The 25,019-nt window shown below is 47.5% G+C and overlaps 1 protein-coding gene across 2 annotated transcripts; it reads right to left on the reverse strand.

Annotated features, from left to right (window-relative positions):
* Positions 1–1,345: 1,345 nt before the first annotated feature.
* Positions 1,346–23,077, reverse strand: LOC147897154 (uncharacterized). Of its 2 annotated transcripts, XM_087381540.1 has the most exons (3): positions 22,840–23,077; positions 22,309–22,743; positions 1,346–2,082 (listed from the first exon to the last, which is right to left on the reverse strand). In XM_087381540.1, the coding sequence occupies exons 1-3, from the start codon at positions 22,945–22,947 to the stop codon at positions 1,495–1,497; spliced, it is 1,131 nt and encodes a 376-aa protein (XP_087237666.1). In that variant the 5' UTR covers positions 22,948–23,077; the 3' UTR covers positions 1,346–1,494. The 2 variants fall into 2 exon arrangements, with proteins under 2 accessions (XP_087237666.1, XP_087237665.1); XM_087381539.1 differs by having other exon boundaries at positions 22,309–23,076.
* Between the last annotated feature and the right edge of the window lie 1,942 nt (positions 23,078–25,019).

Genomic DNA, 25,019 nt, shown 5'->3' on the forward strand with positions numbered 1-25,019 from the left:
AAAAGAAAAGAATTGTGCACGAAAGAGGCCACAGTGCCGCACCCAATCGTAGGAGTAAGGCTCTTCCTCACAATCTCAAGGAAACTTTAAAAGCTCTAATAGTACCGCGACAAATGTAAGATAAGTTCTGTCACAAGCTTGTCTCTAATAACGGCAGCTGAGTGTAAAAGCATGAAGACCAACTAGCGTAAGACAAAGAGAAACCATTAGAGCTACTACGTAGAACATATACACAGACGACTACTCACAACGAGACTTGAATATGCTAACTGCTGCTTTATTGTTTATGGCCCTAGTGAATCACCAAATGCATCCTCATTGAAGAGACTTTAAGTACAAAGGGGACCAATCCTCAATAGCTATAGAATACTCCCTGATGGGTCGGGAATCATCCCTTGCTTACTATAGAGCAAGGTTAAAATAAAAGAACATAATTATGGAATTGTATTTCCTTATGTAAAATTTCTCCAATGTAGAGTTAACAAATGTTAGCCCATGTCACCATTTTCACGGCTTCAATGGATGCAAGCATACTTAAACATACACAAGTTCTTTATAAGCTAGAATTTACAAAATTTAACCTTCTAGATGCCTTGTGCTAATTAATTTGCGTATTTGGAGAGCTAAAATGGAAGCCATATGAGAACGTTATGCTAGTTTTTGGGCGAATTTATCGAATTGGAAGCTCTAAATATTTCCCCAACCAACTTGGAGAAGCCTCTTAATTCACCTTTGAGCGAAAACTCACCCTATTTTTTCCCCTTCTAGTAGAGATTGATTGCAGACGAAGATCCGTTAATTGCTTGAAGATGCTCTAACTCGAAGGTTGATGCATGGACTTTTTTACCAAAAAGTCAAGTCTTCCTTTTAAGACCTGTTTTGTTGTGCTGCTGCAACAGTGTGGGCTTGATGGAGCTGTGGCTGCAAGTATGGCCTATAGGCTATTCTAGGACTCCTACATGGCCACTTCTTGTGCACGTGACAAGCCCCTATTAACTTGTTTACCACCAAGTCTCTACAATCACAGAAGTCAATTACTTTTAATTGCATCAATCCCTTGACCTCACACAGCTTAAGGTATGTGGAACAAAAGCTACTTTTGTACACACAAACTGTAATCTGCAACACCATACATGTCATGAAGCTTAATATGCTCTTAGATCATGAAGCTTAATATGCTCTTAGAACAAAATCTATCCAAAGATAAATAAGATGCATGAAAGATCTATGGAAAAGTAAATGCATCCAAACTGGTGTGCTGGTTGACCAATCTGCCAAGAAATTGCATTGAGATGGATTGTATAAACCCATTTAAAGGCATAACTTCATTTTAAAAAACCTCAGCTTGATACCAATATTCATCGTTCTGCAAATCCAGACCGGCTATAATTTGGGGAGAAGATTCTTTCAGAATCAACATGTACATACGAAGGAAGGATTCACTATTAAGTACAAAAACTCATACTTCACCAAGTAGGGGATACAAAGGTTAGCTTACAGAAATCCTCCCCAAGACCGCAGGAAAGGAAACAATGCAATTAACAGTCTCAAAAATAGTGGTGTTTCTTTTCTTCGCGGTCTTCTATCGAGTCTTGTTTTCTTCTTACCTTGAGTAACCTTTCGTACAATTGACCTGTCTTCTTCTAATTCGTCCCAACCACCCAGCTTCAAGCTCTGATCTTGATTATTTCGATTGTTTTCCCAAGGCCTTACCCACTGCCCTTCATCAGAAGGATAGGCAAGGTCAGCTTTCTTTGTTGAATCAACACCAAATCTATCCAGAGATTGATCCCTACTTGCCCATGTTACAAATCCTGAGTATCTTGCTTCATCCACATCGGAACCTGAAATTGGCCTCTCCTTACTTGAAGAAGACGATTTTCTGCTCCTTTTCCTCTTGGATTTTGATGATGAAGAGCTCCAGCTTTGCAACAGAGCCTCCCAGATGGCAGGCAACATGCGTCCTAACAATTTCTGTGCAACGGGTAAAAGTGCAAATGCCATCATGATTGACATAGGGCTGCCTAAAAGCCAAGGCAAGAATGCAATTGCTGCAGGGAAAATCCAAAGGAAATTTGGAACCTGTTCAAACAAACCAGCAACATTCTTGAGACCTAGAACCAGTAAAGCATCTCTGACAAATGCTCGGCATTTTACACACATAAAGACATGAAATTACGTTTTCTAAGTTCAGAACTTCTGTTGGAACTTATCTAATTATGTACATGAGCCCAAGACCTAGCTTCTCGAACCACATTAGACTACACAGCAGAAAATGAAAGGTCCATGACATCACACCTTAGAATCCATCCTACGCAGGATGTGTGGACATGTACATAAATAAACACCACGCTCAGAACCATGGTCCTAGTCCTGAAGCCCACGTACTCTTGCCCACTTCTGCTCACTCCTGGCGCACGCCTCTCAATTAGGTCTTCAGTGGCTATAGAAGGAGCCCCAAAACTGTCAGCTTTCCTTCTACACTTCTTGTGATCTGCTCACTGCCTGAGCCCTTCACATGAGTTAGGGTCTGCTCTTACACCTCTGAATCATGAACAGGCTCTGATACCAGAGGTTGGAACATATCTAGTCATGAACATCTAGCACAAAAAACCTAGCTTCGGGTAACACGTTAGAATATACAGACAAAATGAATCATCCACGAGATCGCTCCTTAGAATCTAGATCTGACTCAGGATGTGCACATGTATATATAAATGAACACCACCCTCAGCTCTGGACTAGACAGAAAGACATGGCAACCAATACCTGTACACCAAAACACATCCAATAGACAGGTAGAAGAGGTACATTCACACACTACTCTACACGGACAACAGAATGCTGTCCAGTAGTTCTAGTACTGAGGCCACGTACTGTTGACACACTTCTGGTCACTCCTGCTGCACACCTCTCGACGAGGAATTCAGTGACCATGGGAGGAGCCCCAAACTCTGTCAGAATCCCTTCTACACTTCTTGTGATCTGCTCATTGCCTGAGCCCTTTACACTCGTTAGGGTGTGCTAGAACTTTTCTGGTGACTTTGCTGCACCCTGTGGAGGTACACTTTCTCTGTGCCTGGTGTGCAGTTCTGATGGCTGGGTCTGGGCTGACTGCTGCACCCTTGCTGCTGCCTCTCCTGAAGGGCTATATTAAGTGCTCTGTCTGCCCCCCAATGGGGGCCTTTTATAGTGCCGGTATGCCCTCAATAATGGTCGCTGACCCTGCCCCTCAGCTAACTAGGGTTAGAATCAGCCGACCAGCTCTAGGGCAGGCTGTCCTTGCTGCCGACTGGCCGTTATGAGCTGGTTTGCTGGCCGACCAGCCTGCCTTGGGGCCTATCAAAGCCCGCATAAGGCTGCCCATTACCTGGGCTCGTACCCAGACCATATGCTGATTTGAAGGGCTGTTTGATACTCAGCCATTGCATCCCCCCTACAGGCCCATGGGCAGGCCCATGGCAGTCCTATGTGGACTGTTCAGCCTTCCAGGGGGACACCAATAAAAAGCAAGAAGGATTAACCCGTTGTGGCAGCATGTGTGCTGCCCATGTTGCAGCTTGTTCATCCCTCACTCTTCCCCCTATTTCTCTACAAATGTCACTCCCCCATGCTCTCTTCATTTGGGGAATGGGGAGTTGACCCATCCATTCTGACATCTCCATGTGAAATTCACTTTGCCAACCACACCCTCCAAATATTGCAGGGCAATCATAAACAGATCTGCCTGTGCAATACATAGACTTCAACCATCAAAGTGCATAGGTAGATTAGCATCAAAATATCAGACGATAAGAAAAAGGAGCATAGTTTCATCGAGACTGCCGGGATTTGGCGTCGCAAAGTGCACGGCTTGTTTCTTCATGAGAAAATAGATGCAGCTGCATGTCCACATCATTTTATTCCATGTATATGGTCCTGTACACAGAAAGAGATAACTGGACAAAATGGAATCCAAGCATGAGTGCAACCGAGTTTTTCCTTCCAATTTAGGTCATCAACTTGTCAATTTAATGTTGCATACTTCCACAGTTGAAAACATTTCGAAGAAGGGGAACATTCTTTAATTTCATGTTTGTTGTGGTTAGCTGCAGAAGCTTCACACGTTCTGATTAACTGACATATTGCCTCCCAAAACCATCTTTGCTTTCCCTTATACAGAGTCCACGTGTACCTCATGGTCCTAAGGCCGTCAATGTTCACTGAGAAATAGGCCCCGAAAGGCATCCAAGAGGTTGCCAAGAATGACATCTCGCATTCTAACAAAAGAAGTATACATGAGGAAAGCACGTGTCCCTTTAGAGAACCACCAGTGCCTCCAAACCAATTGGAGTAATTGTCCTGGAAGTGAAATACTTTTGGCAATCAAACCTATGAACAAGAATTTCGTTTGCTCTCTCACGAAAAAGACATCTTAGGTTGCAAGAGATGGAAAACCAAACATGTGAAATCGCCTCCTTGACATCACATTCTTGAGGTGGTAAAGACCAAGAGGAACCCCTCCCCTCCCCCACAAAACCCCCCAAAACAACAACAAAAAAAAAAGGGGGGGAAAGAGAGGCTTCATTGAGATAAGAACAGATTGTACTAGTAGCGCATTCAGACAGGATGGAGTTGCCCTTCTTCTCATACACGACAAGTATATGCCTTCTCCATTGATCTAGCATCTCCATCCTGCAGGAATGGGTCTTTAGAATAGAGGCACAAAATGTAATGCCTCCTTCCCGCCCGCGCCCCTTGTGCCTTCGCTAGAGGATAGTGTATGCGAGCATCACTACCTAGAACATTAGGATGCCATTAGGAGGTTCCCCCAGCAGCTGTAATGAAGGGGGGAAAGGGTCTAGTTAGAGGCTCTTTTGAGGCCCTTTAGGTGGAAAAGTGGAGGGATTATATAAGTCCCCATCCACCCCCTACTATGTACCTTTTTTATGTGACATCTAATCCTATCTACTACCTCCTCCTTCCTCCTACGTGCTGCCTACTCTCTCTCCCAATCTCTCTCTATCTCTCTCACTTCCTTTCCCTCTACCCGTTCGTCCCTTGTCGTGGTTGCCGCTCAACCCGTCCATCGTTTGTCTCAACCACCTATCTAATCCTATCTAATTTAATCTTGGGCAGGCCTTATGAATGACAAAAGTCATTCATTTCTTTCACTTGTTCATTTTCCTTTCTAATCCATTGTTTATTATTAAACAAGCCCTTATTTATATGCCCTTGCCGACAACTTAAGGGGTAAATATATTAAGGGTCATCTCTATATCACATAACCTTCTCAGTAATAAACTTGTGCTCAATTTCGACATTATAGGGGGTGCAATGGAATTCCAAAGGTAATGTTATCTTCCTCTTTTTTGCATAGCTAGGGCTACTAGGGGGGTTAATTGTATATCGAGTGTTTAAGGGACCCCACTGTAAGGTAGCTATAAGCTTTTTTTCAATAATGCCATTTATCGATCTAATTTCCTATCCATACACAACTCACATAGAAAAATGTATTTGCTAAAACCTATCTATCTACCTAGCTAACTAGCTACAAGAGCCGCCGCCAGCAGCAAACAATCGCCAGGAGCTAGCAGTCCCCAACAACCGTCAGCCGCCATTTCCCCCTAGCCCGTCGTCACCAACAAACCCTCGAGTCCCGTCGTCAACAACCCCCTCCCCCTCCAACCCTAACCTAACCCTAATCCCGAGTTAGGCTAAACCCTAACCCGAGCCCCGAGTTGGGCTAAACCCCCAACCCAACCCGAGGGTTAGGTTTAGCTAGGGGGTTCTCCAGACAGCCAATTATGGACTGGCCTATCCTCTCCTCCAAGTCCCCCTCAACTCCTTCAACCTCCATCAGGACTCGGTACTCTATAGTTGCAGCAATGACACCCTCTCAGTATGCACGCAATTATCAACAAGAAGGCTCCAAACGACCCATCCTTGAGCAACAGGATCAGATTTTTTATCTACAACAAGCAGTGAGAGAGCTACGATTGGAACTAGCAAAAGTAAAAGCTCGACTTCACATACTGGAAGGGCATGGTAAGCAGGCAGTAATTGATGAGGCTGTAAAATCTTGTAAGGACTCCTCCCCTACCCCACAACTAGTCTCTACAGTCAAAGATCTTGTTCACATTGAAGTACAAACGGCTAAGAAGGAAGTGATTGTGGAAGTGGATACCAAAGCAAGTAAGTCTAATATTCAAGCAGAGATTAAAGAACACGAAGCTAGATGTGATAATGTGCTGAAGATTAGAATAGGCGGACTTCCAGAAGATTGGTACAAAGAAGAGGACACTTATAGTGAAATATTGACAAAGATGAAAGCAGGCTTGCCCAACATTGAATGGACGGATGATGATGACCAGGATGATGACGACTCCAGGCCCGCTTCTATTATGCACTACAAAGGTCAAGCAATCCTTACACTATAGTCAAAAGATATGCGAATCAACCTTCTCCGACAATCTTACAAGCTGAAGGGTACCAAAGTATGGATAGCTGAGGAGCTTACACAAGCTCAACTCAAAAATAAGGCAACTGAATTAGCTAAAGTCAAGGCTACCAGAAAGGATGGAAAATGGGCAGTTTATCGTGAAGGCGTAGCCCTAATCAGAGAGTTTAAATCAAAACCAAAAGACTCTCAGTCTTAAACTGATGTATGGCTGATTACTCTTTCAGACTATTCTGTAGGTACTCTAAATAAATGGGGGTTGCTTTTGCACTCCTTGGGAGCTGCCATGCGCCCTCCCTAAAGCAGTTGTACTAGAGGGTTTCTTGCTGTCCCATAGACCTTTTGGTCTCCAGTGGACGTTAATAGACTTTCTTTCTTTCTCCTTCTTCCCCTTCCTCCCTCTCTCCCTCTCCCCTCTCCCCTTTTCCCCCCTTTTCCTGCCATCTTTGGCGCTTCACCAATTCAACCCCGGCCTCTTTCATTGCATTGGTATCAGAGCTCTGACCCTGGCACCTCTGCTTTGCCTTTCCCTTGCTTAGCTCATTTGCCACGCCACACAACAACAGAATCAACGCAGCAAGGCCTGACGCTCCATAGCTTACCAAGTGACACACAAGTTCCTTCCAAGAAAACCAGTTCCGTTCCGTCAAATCCCTTCCAGTTCCGTTCGCCCGACAAGCCTCGTCACTCCATTTTGTTAGCCCCTTCCATCGCCGTTACCCCCTACCGTGACCTACTCTCTGTGACTATAATGCAGGGGATCTCCGTGACCCCGTGCCTCGCCTTCGCTGCCAGCCATCGCCCCACCCCTACAAACCTTAGCCTGCAAACTAACAAGTGTTAGTTAGGTTAGGGTTAGGTTAATCGATTTGGTTGGGTTAGTCAGGTCTGGTTACTTAGGTGGGGTTTAGTTAGTTAGTTAGGTTAGGTTCGTTGGTCAGTTAGATTAACCCAACTAGGGTTCAGTTAGTAGGTTAGGTTAGGTTAGGTTAGACTAAGTCCTTGTACTAACTGTCATAGAAGCTTAGGTTAGTGCTGTCCTAAGAGTCTTAGGTGACATAGGGACCCCCTCCCCCCAATTTTTTATTTTTTATTTTTTTAAAAGAGGCAAAAACTCGGAATTTTTCAAGTTTTTTAAAGGGCTTTCCACAGCCCTATTTTGGCTCATTCAAGCCCCATTTCGAAGCTTCTTTGACGACCTTTCTCCCGAGCCTCTCCAACGACCTTTTCGTGTTTCCACACACTATCTCAGGTGCTCATTACAACAGGGATTTGCTATCCATTTCTCTTTGTCTACATTCGAGCTTCTCTCTCCAAGGCCAGCCACCATGCCACCGCAGCGTGCCCCTCGTGATATATTGCATGACAGTGATGAGGCTGCTCAGTATGAGCAAGTGCCTGCCACAACGGTTGCATCCACCGGTGGTACAGAGGTTCCTTCCACTCAGCCTCTCTCTCCTACATCTCGGGAAGCACGGGCAGTGCAGACCGTTTTTGGATGCCCTTGCTTAGATGGGACAGCAGATTGGTCAGCATATCACATCAACCATTGCTATGCAGGATAAGGGTAAGCAGCCCGCACCCCAGCAAGGGGACCACTAAGACAGTCGGGATGTTTTGCTGCCCCACGCAGGGGTTTTAAGGCAGATGCCCGCCGTGCGTATGAGCATCAGTCTTCTGGACTGTTGCATGTACCCCAGCATGGGGATTATCTGGACGTAGATGATGCATTTTATGTGCCACATAGCACCTTCTTGCAAGAAGTCAGGCCATCTTTTGGCTCACAGCTTTCTGCATCTATGCAGGCTGAGCCGTCTCTACTAGGCCGACCCGTTGGTGTGCATCTCCTTAGTGCTCCTTTCACCGCAACAGTGAGTATGCCTGGAGTTGGCTTGGGTTTATATGGCAGCCCACACCCCTGGGAGAGAGATCAGTCCTCTTCTTAGCCTTTTGGTATGCCATCATTTCAGAGAGATGCATTTGGCAGAGAGACCCAGCCAGGGGCTCATGCACCTATCGCTTCACCATCGAGCACATATAGCCAGACGCAGCCAGTGCATCAGATGGCAGCAACTACTACGCAGCAAGGGGTTAGTGGTGGGCAGCAAGCCACTTTTGAAGACATGCTGGCAGATTCTTTGTGTTCATATAAGTCCCTACCTGAGGCCATCAAACTTGAGATGTCCTTCTCCGATTATGTGAACCTCAAGCGTGATGATGCCCGCACTTCCGGAGGTTACACACACAAGAATTATGCAGCCAAGGAAATCAAGGACAAACTCACAATGCATAAGTTCAAAGGGGACACTCGCACACCTAATGAGATGGAGGAGTGGCTTACGAAGTTGGAAGATTATTTCCACTTCTACCCAAAGCAGGATGAGGATCGCATAATCTTTGCGGGTATGCACATGCAAGACTATGCACATACTTGGTGGCGTTATATGAGGAACTCGCCTCAGAGGCCAGCCACATGGAAAGAGTTCAAGGAGTAGATAATCACCACATTTGTATCCCCGCTCATATTGGATCAATATCTGGCTGAATTCTATGCATTATCGCAGACTGGTACTGTCCAAGAGTACTTGCTGCGTTTTTGGAGACTTTCCTTGTTTGTACAGGACGTATCTAAGAGAGGGAAGTTGCTGCATTTTATCCAGGGATTGAGTCCTTCTCTCGCTGGAAATGTGAAGGAACATAACCCCCAAACAATTGAGCGTGCAACCCAATTGGCAGAGGTACGTACCCTCCCTCAAACACTCCAAATACACTTTGACGCACTCCGCACACAGAACCTAAAGGGGATACTCGCACACCTAATGAGATGGAGAAGTGGCTTACAAAATTGGAAGATTATTTCCGCTTCTACCCAAAGCAGGATGAGGATCGCATAATCTTTGCAGGTATGCACATGCAGGACTATGCACATACTTGGTGGCGTTATATGAGGAACTCATCTCAAAGGCCAGCCACATGGAAAGAGTTCAAGGAGTAGATGATCACCACATTTGTATCCCCCCTCATACTAGAGCAATATCTAGCTGAATTCTATGTATTATAGCAGACTAATACTGTCCCAGAGTACTTGCAGCGCTTTTGGAGACTTTCCTTGTTTGTATAGGACGTATCTGAGAGAGGGAAGTTGCTGCGTTTCATCCAGGGATCTCACTGCAGATGTGAACGCACATAACCCTCAAACAATTGAGCATGCAACCCAATTGGCAGAGGTATTTGAGCTCAAATATGCTAGCATAGTGTGCAAAACACATGAGAGAGCTTGGCCACCCCTTCACGCGATCTGAGCTGCTGCTCCTCCCCGTTCCCCTGCTGCTCCCCCTCCCTCAGCCCGTCTCTCTCCCCCCTCAGCCTGTCCCTAGCCCCTCCCTGCTGCTTCCCCCCCTCCCCCCCTGCTGCTCCGCCCCCTCCCCCTGCCTGTCCCTCACTCCCTCCCTCTGTTCCCTGCTTCCGCCCCCTCCCCCTTGCTGTCCCGCCCCCTCTCCCTGCCTCCGTCCCCTCCCCCCTGCTGCTCCGCTCCCTTTCCCTGCCTCCGCCCCTCCCCCCTGCTGCTCCCCTCTGCCCCCTGCTGTCCCGCCCCCTCTCCCTGCTGCTCCGTCCCCTCCCCCCTTGCTCCGCCCCCTCTCCCTGCTGCTCCCCCTCTCCCCCTGCCTCCGCCCCTTCCCCCCTGCTGCTCCGCTCCCTCTCCCTGCTGTCCCGCCCCCTCTCCTGCTGTCCCGCCCCCTCCCCTGCTGTCCCGCCCCCTCCCTGCTTGCTCTCCCGCCCCCTCTCCTCCTCTCACTCCTCCCTTTCTTCTCCTCTCCCTTCCCCTCCCTCCTTGCCCCTCTCCCCTCTCAGCCTTAGCCCCTCTCCTCCTTCCCTCCCCTTCCCCCCTGCTTCCTCCTAGCCTCCTTTCCCCTCCCTTGCCCCTCGCAGTTTTTTTTTTTGGAACGGAAGGAGCCCTTTTTCCTGTTCGAGTCGGCCTCCTCACCTTGATTGGCGATGGATTCCCCGTCAGCCAATCCTACTCCATCTCCACCGGCCGCGAAAACTATCACATTCTCTAAAGACGAGTTGCAGCAGCTCAGGAAGGATGTAGAGATTGAGTGCTCTACCACTTTGTTAGCACGCATCTTCGGGTCTCACCCTTCCAGATCCCAAGCCAGAGACTGGATGCTTGCGGCTCTCCCCCCAGACCTCGCTCCTCGATTGGTAGATGTTCGCCTTCTGGGACGAGGTTTCTTCCAGGTTGTTTTTGACACTCCAGAGGCTGCGAGCACTGTGCTCAAGGCCGAGCTTTTACACCTGGGACACAGGAAGATCTTCTTTGAAGCCTTTCACCTTGGTTTCGACCCAGTTGAGGCAGATAAGAAATTCTTTTCGCTCTTCATCAGGTTCCCCGGGCTTCCCCAGGTCTACTATCGACTTCTTTCTGTTATTGGGGAGCATTTTGGCGTAGTTGCTGAGATCCCACCCCTCCCTGGGTTGCCATTGACTGCAGCAGAGGCAACCAAGGCTGATGGGGTTCCTAGAGTTAGGGTCCTTTGCAAGGATCCTAACCTCGAGATGGACCACGTCATGATACAGCGCCCAGATGGTTCCTTTTTTCGCCAGAGAGTGGAGATTTCAGGCAGGCAGGACCAGTGCAGGATTTGCAGGACCTCGGGACACTTTGCCAGGGATTGTCCCAGAAAGAAGAAAAGGCCTAAGAAGACCTCTGGTACAGCTACCGCCTCAGGGCATCGACAGGGGGGACAGGGGGGGAGATTAGACCCGGCACTTGCCCCTCGACCTCGACAGAGGGGTGGTACAGGTCCAGCTCCTGCTCCTCATTCTTCACGTGGCGGTCCTGCTCAGTCAAGTGGTGGTACAGGTCCAGTACCTATTCCTCGGCCTCACCAGGGGGGTGGTACAGGTCCTGCTCCTCGACCCCCACCTCCCTCAAGCACACGTGACGCTTTACAGTGGGTTCCAGTACGTGTGCAGGTCCCTCCTTCAGTTCACGAGGGTACCTTAGTAGACTCTGCTTCACCTCGAGCTGTCCTTCCTGTCTCACCTTGCACAGTCCGAGACGCTGAAGCTTCGACCTCCTCCCCAGTTGCAGCTTCTTCCTTAGATCCAGCACTGCCAGATGTTCCTCTTGAGGACGGAGAGATTTCCGCGGCTGGGCAGACACCCGGTAGAGAGCCTTCCTCACTCCCTCCCTTGGACAGGGGGAAGGGGATAGCTTACACTGTTGATCCTCTTCCCTCACAAGGGATCCTTCGTACTCCGGTGTCTGGATTGCTCCACAGGAACTCATTTTCAGCCTTGGCAGAGAGTTCAGATTTCCCAGAGGAGGAGTTTGTTCCCGCTACTTTTGGGGAGCCAGTGGTTGGATTTCCTATTGACAGGGCTTCTTCTTCAGGTGCCAGGATTCTTTCCCCTATTGACTTTCCTCCACTGGGTTCCTTCCCTCCATCCAGGAGGTCTTCCCCTGTTGAGGGGTTTGTTTCCGCCACTAGGTCGGGTAAGGTGTTCCACTCTACATCCTCCCATCGATGAGGATTATCAGTTGGAACATACAGGGCCTAGGTGGCGTCCCACATCGCCGCCGCAGACAGCTGATCCGGGATCAGCTTCATCCAGGTGTTACTGGTGGTCCCATTGATATATTATTTATTCAAGAGCACAAGCTGGATTATAGAGATTGTGCCAAGTCAGGCAAGTTGCTCTCAGGACATACTTTTTGGTCGCCTGCATTGGGCACTAGGGGAGGCACTTCTATTTCAGTTTCGCAGTCGGTTCTCCCCTTAGTTGTTGGGCACGGAGTCATTATCCCCTCTAGAGCTCAGTGGATTATTCTCTTGATTGGAGGGCGTAAGGTTGGCTTCCTCAACCTATATGCCTCCAACATTAGAGGGGAACGTGTCCTTATGTGGAAGACTTTGCTCTCCTGGGCCCCCATTGTGGATTCTTGGGTGATTGGAGGTGACTTTAACATGGTCGAGTTACCTTCAGACAAAAAAGGGGGTAGAGAAGGCGGACTTCACTCTTTGGAGAGAGCAGCTTGGGATGCCTTCCTTTTCCATTTCTGTGGCAGAGATACTTGGTGTGATGATGCCTTTCTTATTCAGCCACAGTCCCTCCTGTTCTCTTGGTCGAACAGGAGGCAACAGATGCCTATTCATGCACGCATTGACAGATTTTATGTAGATGACTGGGCACTTGACAGAGGGGGATCGGTATGCATTGCTGCAGGGGTTTCCACCTCAGACCATTTCCCTGTTGTTTTGGCTATCTCAGAGCCTCACTTGAGAGGCCGATCAGCCAGCATCAGGATCCCAGATGCCTTTTACACAGAGGAGGACCTTACAGAGGCAGCCCTACGGGTATGGTTTGCTCATGTCCAGGGAGGGCAGGCACATCCTTCACATTTAGCCGCTGCCCTCTCTGGTATTAGCGACTTTTACTGCTCAGTTGCTTCTACCAGGAGACGAGATATTCTCAGACGTGAGATTGGTGTTCGCCAGCAGTTAGCAGCTTTGCAGAGGGAAGAGCAGAAACGGCCTTCAGATGCTTGGATTCAGGAGCGCCTTGCTGCAGCGAGGGCTCACTTGCAGTTATTGCTTGATCAGAGAGCAGAGTATGCCTTTCATGCACGGGAGTCCTTCTGGATTCAGATGGGTGGTAGAGTCAATAAACACTTCTTCTCTACTCTTGGCCCTAGACATAGTAGAGAGAGTGTATCTCAGCTTATTGACTCACATGGGGTTTTACAGACAGAGCCAGATGACGTCTTACGCATAGCTTCAGATTTCTATGCCACCCTCCTTACTGCTGATCCTGAGACACACGATATAGAGGATGCTAGACAGGCTATTTGGCAGAGTATCCCAGTGTTGGTGAATCCGGATTTGCATGTTCTACTTGACGCACCTTTCACCAACACAGAGTTCAGGACTGCACTTTCAGCCCTTCACAAGGGCAAGTGCCCAGGTTTAGATGGCCTCACTCCGTCTTTTTTCATTGCATTTTGGGATATGATTGGAGACTATATTACTTCAGCCATGCAGGCCATTTGGGACTCTGGCGAGATGCCTGAATCGCTTACAGAGGGCCTCATCCACCTTATCCCAAAAGGAGGTAGCAGAAATTTATTGTCCCAGTGGAGGCCTATCACACTTCTGGGGACTTGTTACAAGATTCTGGCCAAGGCTATCAGCCTCCGATTGCAGCCACTTCTCCCTGATCTTATCCACGACACTCAGACGGGATTTGTGCATGGCAGAAGTATTTTTGATAACATTTTTTCTTTCTGGGAAGCTTCAGAGTGGGCCGTGCAGAGTGGCCAGAATCTTGCCATTCTACTGTTGGATTTTGAAAAAGCTTATGACAGAGTAGATTGGAGTTTTTTGGAGGGCACCCTACTACGCTTTGGATTCACTGATGTTTGGATCAGAGGTGTTTCCTCTTTGTACAGATCAGCCCATAGCCAGGTACTTATTGGTGGGGTAAGGGGTGAGAGATTTCAGATTTCGAGATCAGTCCGTCAGGGATGCCCCCTTGCTCCTTTCCTTTTTTTATTCGTGGCCGAAGCTATGAGCATCTATGTTAGATCTCAAGCTGACATCTTTGGGCTGAGACTTCCTATCAGAAGAGAAGAGGAGCTGCTTGACAGTGAGTTGGCTGATGACACAGCGATTTATTTGGATGCCTCTCCACAGACATTGACTTCTTTCAGGACAGCATTGGATTTATTTTGCTTGGCGGCAGGGGCGCAGATAAATTGGCATAAATCCAATGGCTTTTGGATCAGTGATGAGGACACTCCAGTTTGGGGACTTGACATAGGGTTCACTTGGGTTCAGAGGGGTGTGCCTATCAGGTATTTGGGCTGCCAGGTCGGCTTGGGTATTTCTACCACGCAGCAGTTTGCTCCCGTGTTGGAGAGCATCAGAAGGAAGCTTCTCTTTTGGAGCTCAGCCAAGCTGGATCTTGCCTCTAGAGTTGTGGTGGTCAACCAGGTCCTCTTGGCCACGGCCTGGTTTATTTGTTCATGTTGGTGCCGTTCTAGGGACTGCATCATTCAGCTCAGAAGACCGATCAGGAACTTTCTCTGGAGTGGGCTTGATGGCACAGCAGATGCCTTAGCCAGGGTGGCTTGGGAGACCCTCATCCTCCCTACACAGGATGGGGGTCTCAATATTATTGATCCAGATTTACAGTGCAGAGCCTTACTTTGCAAGATAGTGGTGCGAGGACTTATGCCAGGACAGGAACCGTGGAAGGACTTTCTTATCAGCAGCATACAGAGGTGCACACCTTCCTCAGGAGGAGACTGGATGAGCAGTGTTAGATGGATTTTCACCTCAGCACACCTCAGATCACCTTCATCCCCTCTCATGGTTGCCATTCTGAAAGCTTGGGCTAGTTTTAGAAGCTCTCTTCGGAGGATTCCTCCTTCCTCCCGGGAAGAGATTGATAGGCAGCCCATCATGTGGAACGACAGTATTTTAGATGATCGTGGCAGACCACTGGGTGCCTCACTCTACATGCAGTGGGCCAGGTGGGAGAGGGGACCTGCTTCTTCTTTGGGATCTTGGAAAGCCTTCCGTAGGCTTCCAGAGGAAACCAAGTCAGGGTTGATAGGACATCTCAGAGGGAGTGCAGGGAGGATCTTGCAGATTGAGTCAGCCCTTCCAGAGGCTTGGATAGACACAGATGATATGCCTCTCACTACCTCCACTTGGGCAGGTACTTTCTCGAGAGGCGGGGTTCCACTTCAGGTCTTAGCCTTCCGAGGTGCACAGGAGGATGCTTTGGTTTTCAGTGTCCAGGATGGTGGCAGATTGCTCAGATCTACAGATGATATATTGCTTGAGTCTGCTTTTCAGCCTATCAGGGTCGTAGGCCTTTTGATGCAGGGATCAGATTCAGAGTGGTTCTTAGACCCTGACCCCCAGTTACTCTCCACCGGGTCTTGGAGACTTTGGCTCTATGGAGGAGTTCCCATCAGGTATTTACAGTGGGACCCCAGAGAGTGGGAGTGGATTGACGCGGGGCATCGAGAGAAGACCATCCCCTTCTTTCGTTACACGGTCAGTAATGCCAGGAGATTTCAGCTCAGTAGTAGAGGTTGGAGACCCTCCAGAGTTCCTCATTGGGAGACTTTTGGTATTACTGCGGATCAGCAGAGGTACTTCTGGAGGAGGCTCTGGAAATCCCACAGGAATAGAAAGATCACTATCTTCTTTTGGCTTTCTATTCATGGAGGGATTGCAGTGAACCTTTGGAGGTCCAGATTCGGAGCCGACCCTACTTGCCCTCGTTGCCTTTCTGCTTCGGAGTCTATTCAGCATTGCTTATGGGATTGCAGACAGGCGAGATTGATTTGGATGGGGATAGCCAGGATCTTCAGTCACTTTGCCCATTCCCCACTCTTTATGACTTGGGGCTCGGTGGCTTGGCTTTCTCTTACAGGACCTCAGGTTTTCTATGAGGGACTTGACTCCTCCCGGGCCATTTCAGTTCGACATCATCGGGTTGAGCTCTGCTCGTTGGATGTGGTTACACACCGTCCTTTTACAGCTGTACATGCCTCTGTGGATACTTCTTGGGAGATTATAGCGAGCATAGCAGCCTGGCATATCTGGAGATCCAGATGCACAGAGGCTATGGAGGGTACTCAGGTTCATCCCTCGCACACATTGGCTAGTATCTGGACAGACATCGTACACACTCTGATGGCCGTATGGACGGGTATGCAGGGGGACTCCCGTGCAGCCTCAGCTAGGAGGGCTTCTTTCTTCAGGGAATGGAAGGATTCTCCTTTCTTCTCTGAATCTACTACAGGGTTGAGATGGCACTTTCAGCCTCAGCCTTGGTTTCTTTCCACCTCACTCTGAGGGGGTTTTTTATTATCCTCATGATTTCATGATGTATTCCGCTTTGAGCTTGCTCTCGCGGGTTTTTGTTCTTACTTAATAGAAGTCTTTTTCATGGAAAAAAAAATATGCTAGCAAGTATAAAATGACAGCGGGCATCGCATATGGGAATGCAAATGAGGCTGAGAAGAAGCCTACGGTGACCGATTGGCATGAAAGAAAATCAGCAGCAGCACCATTTCCGAGGTTTCTCATTGTTACGGGCAGCAAGATGCCATATGCTAAGCCATATAGGTCATTTGCCAAGTGTTGGAAATGAAAAATCAGAATTTAAACAACACACCAAGGCTATTATGGACAGCCAAAAGAGGGCAAACTTATGCTTTAAGTGTGGTGAGAAGTGGACTCCTGTGCATCGGGAAGTTTGCAAAATGCGTAACAGTGGTACTGCAAAACTCCGCATGATTATTGAGATATCGGATGATGAGGATTTAATGGATGCTTCTATGACTTTGGATGCCACTCATCATGATTCAGAGGGTGCACAGGTCGTGGAAGAAGGTCCAAATGTTGGAGCCACAAAGGGGGCTGATTTCCCCTTTGATCCCGGTGGTGCTAATGAACATAATATGCATGGTATACAATCCGATGACACTCAGCCCACAAGTAACATGTGAGGCCGTTGGCCTAAAGTCTTTCATGTGGAGCATCAGGTTGCTATGCCTTTTCTTGCACGAGAGGATGCAAATGGAAATGCTCCTGTGGACAAGGAGGAGGTCTATTGGGATGCGCAGCAAACAATTTATGCTCTCTCTTTTCATGCCTTGATGGTTGCCAAAAGTGCTGAAACTATCAGATTGAAAGGACAAATTAATGGCAGGACTGTTCACATGCTTGTGAACAGCGGTAGCACTCATAGTTTCATCAATTCTAAAACCTTACGGAAGGTGGGACTGATCGCTACTGAGATTGATCATGGGCTGAGAGTAGAGGTGGCAAATGGATAGCATTTAGCCAGTAAATTTTGTTGCCAAGATGCAAGGATCAAGCTCTCTGAGGATTATGAATTTACTGAGGATCTCTTGGCACTGGATATGCTGTCCTGGGCTGCGATTGGCTAAAATATTTGGGTAAAATCAGCATGGATCTGCCATACATCCCCACTGGACGGACCAAAGAGTCAAAAAGCAACCCTTTGGTCAGTAAATCTTGAAAGTGAGAGCGGAAGCACTGCCTCTCTAGTCTGGCCAATGAAGCATATCCTCTGCTCAAGCGTGCCTGCATCGCGGGTCTCATAGTGAAGATGGGTCCGGAAAAGACAACCCCAAGATAAGTGTATGATGAAACTATGTATGATATAACTACCTCAACAGTTGACCCATCAAATGCGAACTGCTCCCGGTGCATGACGGCTCGAGATGTATTGAAGATCATAACCTTGGTTTTACCCAGGTTGACCTTCAAATCATGAGACTCACAAAAGGACTGTAGTGCATCAAGGTGTCTCTGGAGCCCCTCTGCTGAGGAAGACAAGAGAGCCACGTCGTCTACGTAAAGCAATCAGCATGCCCGCAAGCGATCAACCTACCCCCCCCTGTGTCTACATCACTGTCTCAAGCACATAGGAGGAAGGAGGAGGTAGTAGATAGGATTAGATGTCACATCAAAAAGGTACATAGTAGGGGGTGGATGGGGACTAATATAGTCCCTCCACATTTTCCACCTAAAGGGCCTCTAGCTTGACCCTTTTCCCCCTTCATTACAACCATCCCTTCCCATAGAATTTTGCCCTCAAAATTTCACAGCATGGCTGTCCAAAAGTGCAGCAAACAGAAACTACTAATCAATCCCGTAGGAGATAGGGGTGGTCCTGAACGATGCTTTCTGGCTGCCATGAATTTTCATCCTCAGGGAGTCCCCGCCACTTGATAAGATACTCTATGTAGGCCTTGTTTTGGAGTACATGGTCTCTGAAACCCACGATGCGCTCCGGGACATAGAAGATGTGGCCCTCTTCATCCATAGGTGGCTACTCGGGAAGAACATGGACATGCTGTCCAACATGTGGTTTCAGCAAAGACACATGGAAAACATCATGGATCTTGGAGGTATTGGGTAGCTCCAACTAATATGCCACCTCTCCAACCTTGCGGATGATCTTGTAAGGACCATAATACCTATGAGCAAGCTTTGTGTTGGTATTATCTTTCAGCGAGGCATAACGGTTCTTATGGAGACGCAAATGCACATAATCTCCCTCTTTGAAAGACAAATACCTCCTGCGTTCATCCGCATATTTCTTATGCTTGGCTTGGGCATCCTGCACATTCTTTTTTGCCAACTGCACAAGGGCATCCATCCTCTCCAAGTCATTCCGTGCTTGCTGATTTTTCACAGCCATGTCAGCAATTGAAGAAGGCATCCCGACCTTGCATCCGTACATTGCCTCAAATGGGCTTATGCCAATGGAGAGATGCTTAGTACTGTTGTAGCAAAATTCAGCAAGTGCCAACCATTTATCCCAAGACTTCCGAGTATCATGACAAAAGTGCCTCAAATATTCTTCCATCCATTTGTTCACCCTTTCCGACAGTCCATCAATCTCAGGATGGTAAGCAATGCTAGGTGTGAGTAAAGTACCCACTGCTCTAAATATCTCGTGCCAAAAGTGACCCATAAATTTTGCATCTTTGTCACTAGGAAACCATGATGCTTAAAGACATGCTCAATGAATTGCCAAGCAACCTATGATGTTGAATACCGGGTCTTAGTGGGTATGAAATGGGCCTGTTTTGTTATTCTATCCACCACAACAAAGATGTTGTCCCATCCCCTCTCTGTAGAAGGCAATCCTGTGATGAAATCCATTGCTAAGTGCGTCCATTTGCCCTCTGGAATGGGTAATGGCTGCAAGAGACCTGCGGGTAATTTGCTGTCCACTTTATTCTGTTGGCAAGGCAAGCATTCAGCTACGTATTTAACCACATCTCTCCACATGCCTTCCCAGGTAAAGCTCTGCTTGATTCTTTCATATGTTTTAGTGATACCCGCATGTCCAGCCTGTTACAAAAAGAGAGTTAGAGCAAGAGAGCTGAACGTAGTGCTTGCAATAGAAGAAGTGACTAATACAAGAAGTGGGATGGGTTTTGTCTAAGTGACAAAACCTTATCCTTCACTAACCGTAGTTAGTGAACTAACTGTGGTTAGGGGGAAAAACCTCTAAATGAGGGAAAAGTGCCCCTAACCTACTTATTACATTACATTGGTCACTGCTGAATTATAATAATAATTCTAACACCCCCCTGCAGTGCCAATGTCATGTACAAGGAAATGATCAATCACCAAAAGGAGATAAGTTCAGGGCACTGCGAAATGCCTCAAACTTTTCACATGGAAGTGCTTTGGTGAAGATGTCTACAACATTATCATGTGTTGACACATAGATCATACTGATCTCTCCTGCATGCAACTTCTCTCTGACATAGTGATAGTGAACCTCAATGTGCTTCGTGCGAGCATGAAACACAGGATTCTTTGCCACTGCTATAGCACTCTGACTATCAGTGAGAATCGGAGAAGGACCCTTCAATGAAAGATGGAAGATCAGCAAATAAACGACGCAGCCAAACACATTCAACTGTCGCTGTGAAAGCTGCCCTGTACTCAGCTTCACATGAGGAGGTAGCCAGTGTAGACTGTTTCTTGCTCAACCAAGAAATGCAAGCATGTCCTAGAAAGAAACAATTCCCACTGGTGGACTGCCTAGTATCATAGTCTCCATCCCAATCTGAGTCACTGTAAGCATGCATCTGCAAGTCACCCCCCCTGGGAAACATCAAGCCAAAAGACTTTGTATCTTGCAAGTAACGGAAGATGCGTTTTACAACCTGCCAATGCATAATCTTTGGGCTGTGCATATACCTGCTCACGTGAGAAACTGAAAACTGAATATCAGGTCGTGTATTGCAGAGATAAATAAGGCATCCAACAGCCTGACTATAGAGTGTGACATCAATTGATTCACCCGCATCATGCATTGTAAGCTTCAGCCCCGGCTCCATGGGAGTGGACATAGGCTTGCAATCATGCATGTTGAATCTGTCCAAGAGCTTTTGAACATACTTGGACTGAGACATAACAATGCCACGTTTCTCTTGAATAAACTGGATCCCCAAAAAGAAATATAACAAGCCCAAGTCTGACAGACCTACCATGAGATACTTTCAAGGGCCAAGTATGATTGGCTTTCTCACATATGGTATAGACCGATTGAGCCTGTTGTTCTTCTTATCTATTTCCATATCATAGGCCCACACCAACGAAACAGGATCATCTATTAAGTAGCTGTTGTTGGGCCAGTTTACAACCTATGCATTTCATTTGTCCCTATGACACCAACTCCCGTGGGGTGTGATCTTCCCCCCTAATTGTGTTAGAAATCGACCAACAAAGGGTACGCACAGCGAAAGACTGATAGAATAGCCAAGAAGCTCACAGTGTGTGTGGGGAGTGGAATCACAAACTTCTTTAACTTATGTGCATCACATATAGGTGCAGACTCATCAATAGACAATGAACCAGCCAAATATAGAAGCTATTAAAACAATATATTTCCGTCCAAAACTATGGACACAACAAAAGAGAGAGAGATCCAAAGTCCCACCAGAGCGTGGTACTTTGATCTAACCACAAGTTACTTCTACTATCTGCCGGATATCTCTAGACTCGCACCCGCGTGCTCCACCTCGAGCGTACGTAGACTTTCCGTCTAGATCCTTCTACCTTACTGCCTGTGTACAGCCTAGGTAGGCAGCCCTCTGTGAGTTAAGTCTGCAGCTCCTCAGCCCAGTTCACCTTTTGGTCATAGGCCCAACTGGTGCTGCTCTGCTGCTCCTTCCTGCTCCCTGAAGTGCTGCTCCAAAAGATGATGTATGAGGGCCTCGAGGCCCTCCTTTTATAGGCCCCCAAGGGGCTGTCAAAAACCGACCATAATGGCCGACTTGGTTGGCTTGCTGGCTGACTTGAATGGCTGGTCCAACCAGCCCTATATAAGGGCCTATGCCAGGCCCTTTTGGGCTGCTGCCTTGTCACAGTCAGAGCCCATTGCAGGCCCTTTGTCTGCCCAATGCCCCCACCTCTTTTGCAGCCCACGTGCTGCCCTCTGTAGGCGCCCTTTTGGCCCGGCATGCTGCGCCATGTGCCAGCTCTGTTCTGCCTCCTGTGCGCCTCTGTCAGGGGCCTATTCCAGCCTGTACATTCATGCCATGCTGCCCCTTTGTCAGCCCACTGGCCCTGTCTTGACAGCTGCCCACATGGCAGCCTGTGTGCTGCCCATATGGCAGCCTCTGGCTGTCTTGTCCCTGTGAGGTGCTGCCCATGTGGCAGCCCCCTCTCCACCACGAGTCCCCTCCGCACATACAGCCAAGATGCTGTCCATGTGGCAGGCCATTCCACCTATGGTCCACCCCCCCATGCACTCCTCATTTGGGGGCTCACAAATGGGGAGGTGACCATTCCAACAAATTGACGCACTTAAAACTTGTGGGATAAGTGGTTTTATACTTTCGTAACATTCACTACACACCACAAAGTCGAAAGAGAAAAAAGGGTGAAACATGTAAACCCCTTTGTCATTTTGTCATCCTCTTGTATAGTCGTGTTAACCATCGGCTGTGTACTCCTAGGTTGAGTTTATACTGAAAAACAGACTGAAGCCTTTCTAGCAGGTGGATCCGAGCAGACTTTCACTTTGTCTTCATTATTTCATTGCATCAGATTATATTTAGAACAGCAAGGACTCGAGACTTTCCAAGATCACATTGATTTTATGGCAAAATGTCGCGTCAATCAATTATAAATGCGACCAGAAAGTCATTGAAAGGCAGGCCATTCTACCAAACCGCTGAAACAAGTCGAATTGCCTTGCATATTTTAAAGCGGTGTAAGCCAAGTTCATTAACAACATACACAACCTAGCCTTAAAAAAGGGCCAGGAAGGCTAAAAATTACCGATTTGTTGTCAAAGTTGAGCCATGAAAATGCCGTCTCCTCATCGTCGTCGATGTCATCCTCGTACGCATCATCATCGTTGAAGATGCTCCACCACTGCCGGTTGCTAGGTCTGCTGTCTGTGTCGGACACATAATCCCAATTTTCAGGAGTGCGTTGTTCCGGCCGGGAATCCCTAAAAGAAGGCCTACTCTTTGGTCGGCTTCTGCGGATGCTCTCTGCATTGGAATCCCAGATGCTAACGATATCCGATTCCTCGGATTTTTCCATAGGGCGTGTATATTGCTTTTCCTTGCTAGTGCGACCTATCTCTGCCCTAGGCGATGGACAAAGAACGCCATGGGCATTTCTATGTATCCGTCGAAGAAGTGCTTCACCGCCGAATGTGACAAAGCCCTCCAAACCATGCAAAGTCCAGCAATGGTGCGCTTGATGCTGCGAAATTCCACAAGCGAGATCCAAAACAGATGTGTAGAACGTAGAGGAGAGTGAAGGACAACAGCGTGATGTGGTGGGGAGAGGAAAACTCACATGTGAAGATTCATAGATAAGCGATTTTGCGTTGAAGAGGCGAAGGTGGCAGGACCAAAGGTGAGAGCGTGCGGAGGATGGTGCAACTGCGCAGGGGCTGGGGATCATTGTAATTTGTGTGGTTCCTCAGAAATCAGTCCCTCACCATCTTGTCTAAAATGCATACAAGTCACCAAATGTCACTTGGAAAGTGCCAACAAGATGAAATTGAGACCGTTCCAACAACTCTTCCACCATGGATTTATTCTTTACACCTTCTTTGTTCTCCATTACTCAGAGGGCACTTGTGGACTAGAGGGCACTAAGCACTAAACAAAATGACTATCAAGAATCTCTTTCCAATCCCTTGGATTGATGAGATCCTACTTTCTAAGAAATGTCTCCAAAGCCATTTGTCGGCGAGTTCTCAATCGAAACGTGCCATGGCACGACTTTCCCAGTCTTGAGTTCATAAGAGTGTGTTCTCGCAACACATCCCCGCAGTACCATACGATGGTAAATATGCCCAAATATGCCAATGCTCACCCAACTTGTTCCCACGTCAAATCCAAAAAATAACACCGCCACATAGTGGCATTCCTTTACCCTGTTAGAGACGGAGAAAAGCTCTCTCCACTCCGACATTACAGTGCTAAGAGGCAAAACGGTGAGTGGCTAGACGCTCTACACGACCCTCGTATCTGGAAACTAAGCTGGCATGAAGCGAGGATGGCTATGCACTTATATGCCTAGGAAGGCAGTATATATGATGGGCTAGCCCATCGTGGGAATGGACGTGGTAAAGAAGGGCTAGGTGGGTAGATCAACTTGTGGCATGAAAGCGACGCACAATGTGAAATGGACTATAGCACATGCAATTCAATCTAATATTGCAATGTGTTTGTAGAACAATATGTGGTAGCAAGAACTACCAATCGCTTTTTATTAATCGAATCTCCCAACAAGTAGGCACACAAGGATTCAATGGTATCATAGAATAGGTAAGGAAGATAAAGTAGAGTATCATGTTAAGTGAAATAGATGACCCATCGATGTGTAGCAAAATACACACCAACATGTGTATCTTGTGGCGTGGCAAATATATTTTTTGCATAGAATGCCTAAAGCTTCAACTTTTGGCATACATGTGATAAGGCTTTAGTTGTAACTAGCACTAAAACATGCAAAACGATGCACCATGTGCCAAGATTTTCAGTGTGACACTCCACTTCCTAAGGCTCCCGACGGAGTATCGGCCCATCTTGTCCTCCATCACACAGTCATTGTTGTTAGAGTCCTCGGCAACTATAGTGGCCTCGATTTTGACAAATGAGGGAGATCTTCCTCAAGACATGGTCAATGCTTACGTTGCAGGTAGATGGGACACCTTGCAAGGGCCTATCCTCGGGAAGTAGGTCGGGGCCCCTCTTGTAGCCTCACTAAATACAACAACACAAGAGCTACAATGATAGGGCTTAGCACGACCGGCTAAGCAACAATAGGAGTCCCAGATCCCTTGCATGGAGCCTTCCAAGGAGACCTTACTAGGGTGGGTTGGAAGAAGTTAGGCAAGAGGGTTGCAAAACACCGCAGACGTCGCATGTGCTGACATCACCACGAGTACAATCCCTCCACCAAATCCCCCTTCCCAAGGGAAGTAGCCCCCTCAAGATGTCCCCAAACACTTGAGTGAGAGATCTTCTTCAACCTCCTAGTAGACCTACTCAAGATAGTGCCCCAAAGTTCACAGGTGGTTTCTCAAAGGCAAGACATAGGAGAGCCCTGCTTGCTGCCCTCCCCCCCGTTGCTCCTGTACACCCTACCCTTAGAAATAAGATATTTATTTTGAATATAAAGCTAAACAATCATCTTGAATGTAAAGCAACACTAGAAACTTTCTAAAAAGTTCAAATTTTGATCATTAGAATATAATGATATTGGATTCCTTTGAAGTAAATTTATTAACTTATCTCTATTAAGAAGCTTGTTTTGAGAATTATTTTAAATGTGATCATCGGCAAGTTGAGGAGGCGAGCAACACATCATCGGCAATCGGCTTAGTGATCATCGGCAAGCTGATCTAGCAAATGATACATCTTCTACATCGGGTCTACATCAAGCAACACATCTTCGACAATCGAATTACTTATGCAAGCTGATTTGGCAGACAACATATCATCTGCATGGAAAACTGGTAAGTC

The sequence above is a fragment of the Dipteris shenzhenensis genome, chromosome 11, assembly GCF_047967505.1.
Source record: "Dipteris shenzhenensis isolate YYH24624 ecotype China chromosome 11, Dip_SZ_1.0, whole genome shotgun sequence".
NCBI lineage: Eukaryota > Viridiplantae > Streptophyta > Polypodiopsida > Gleicheniales > Dipteridaceae > Dipteris > Dipteris shenzhenensis.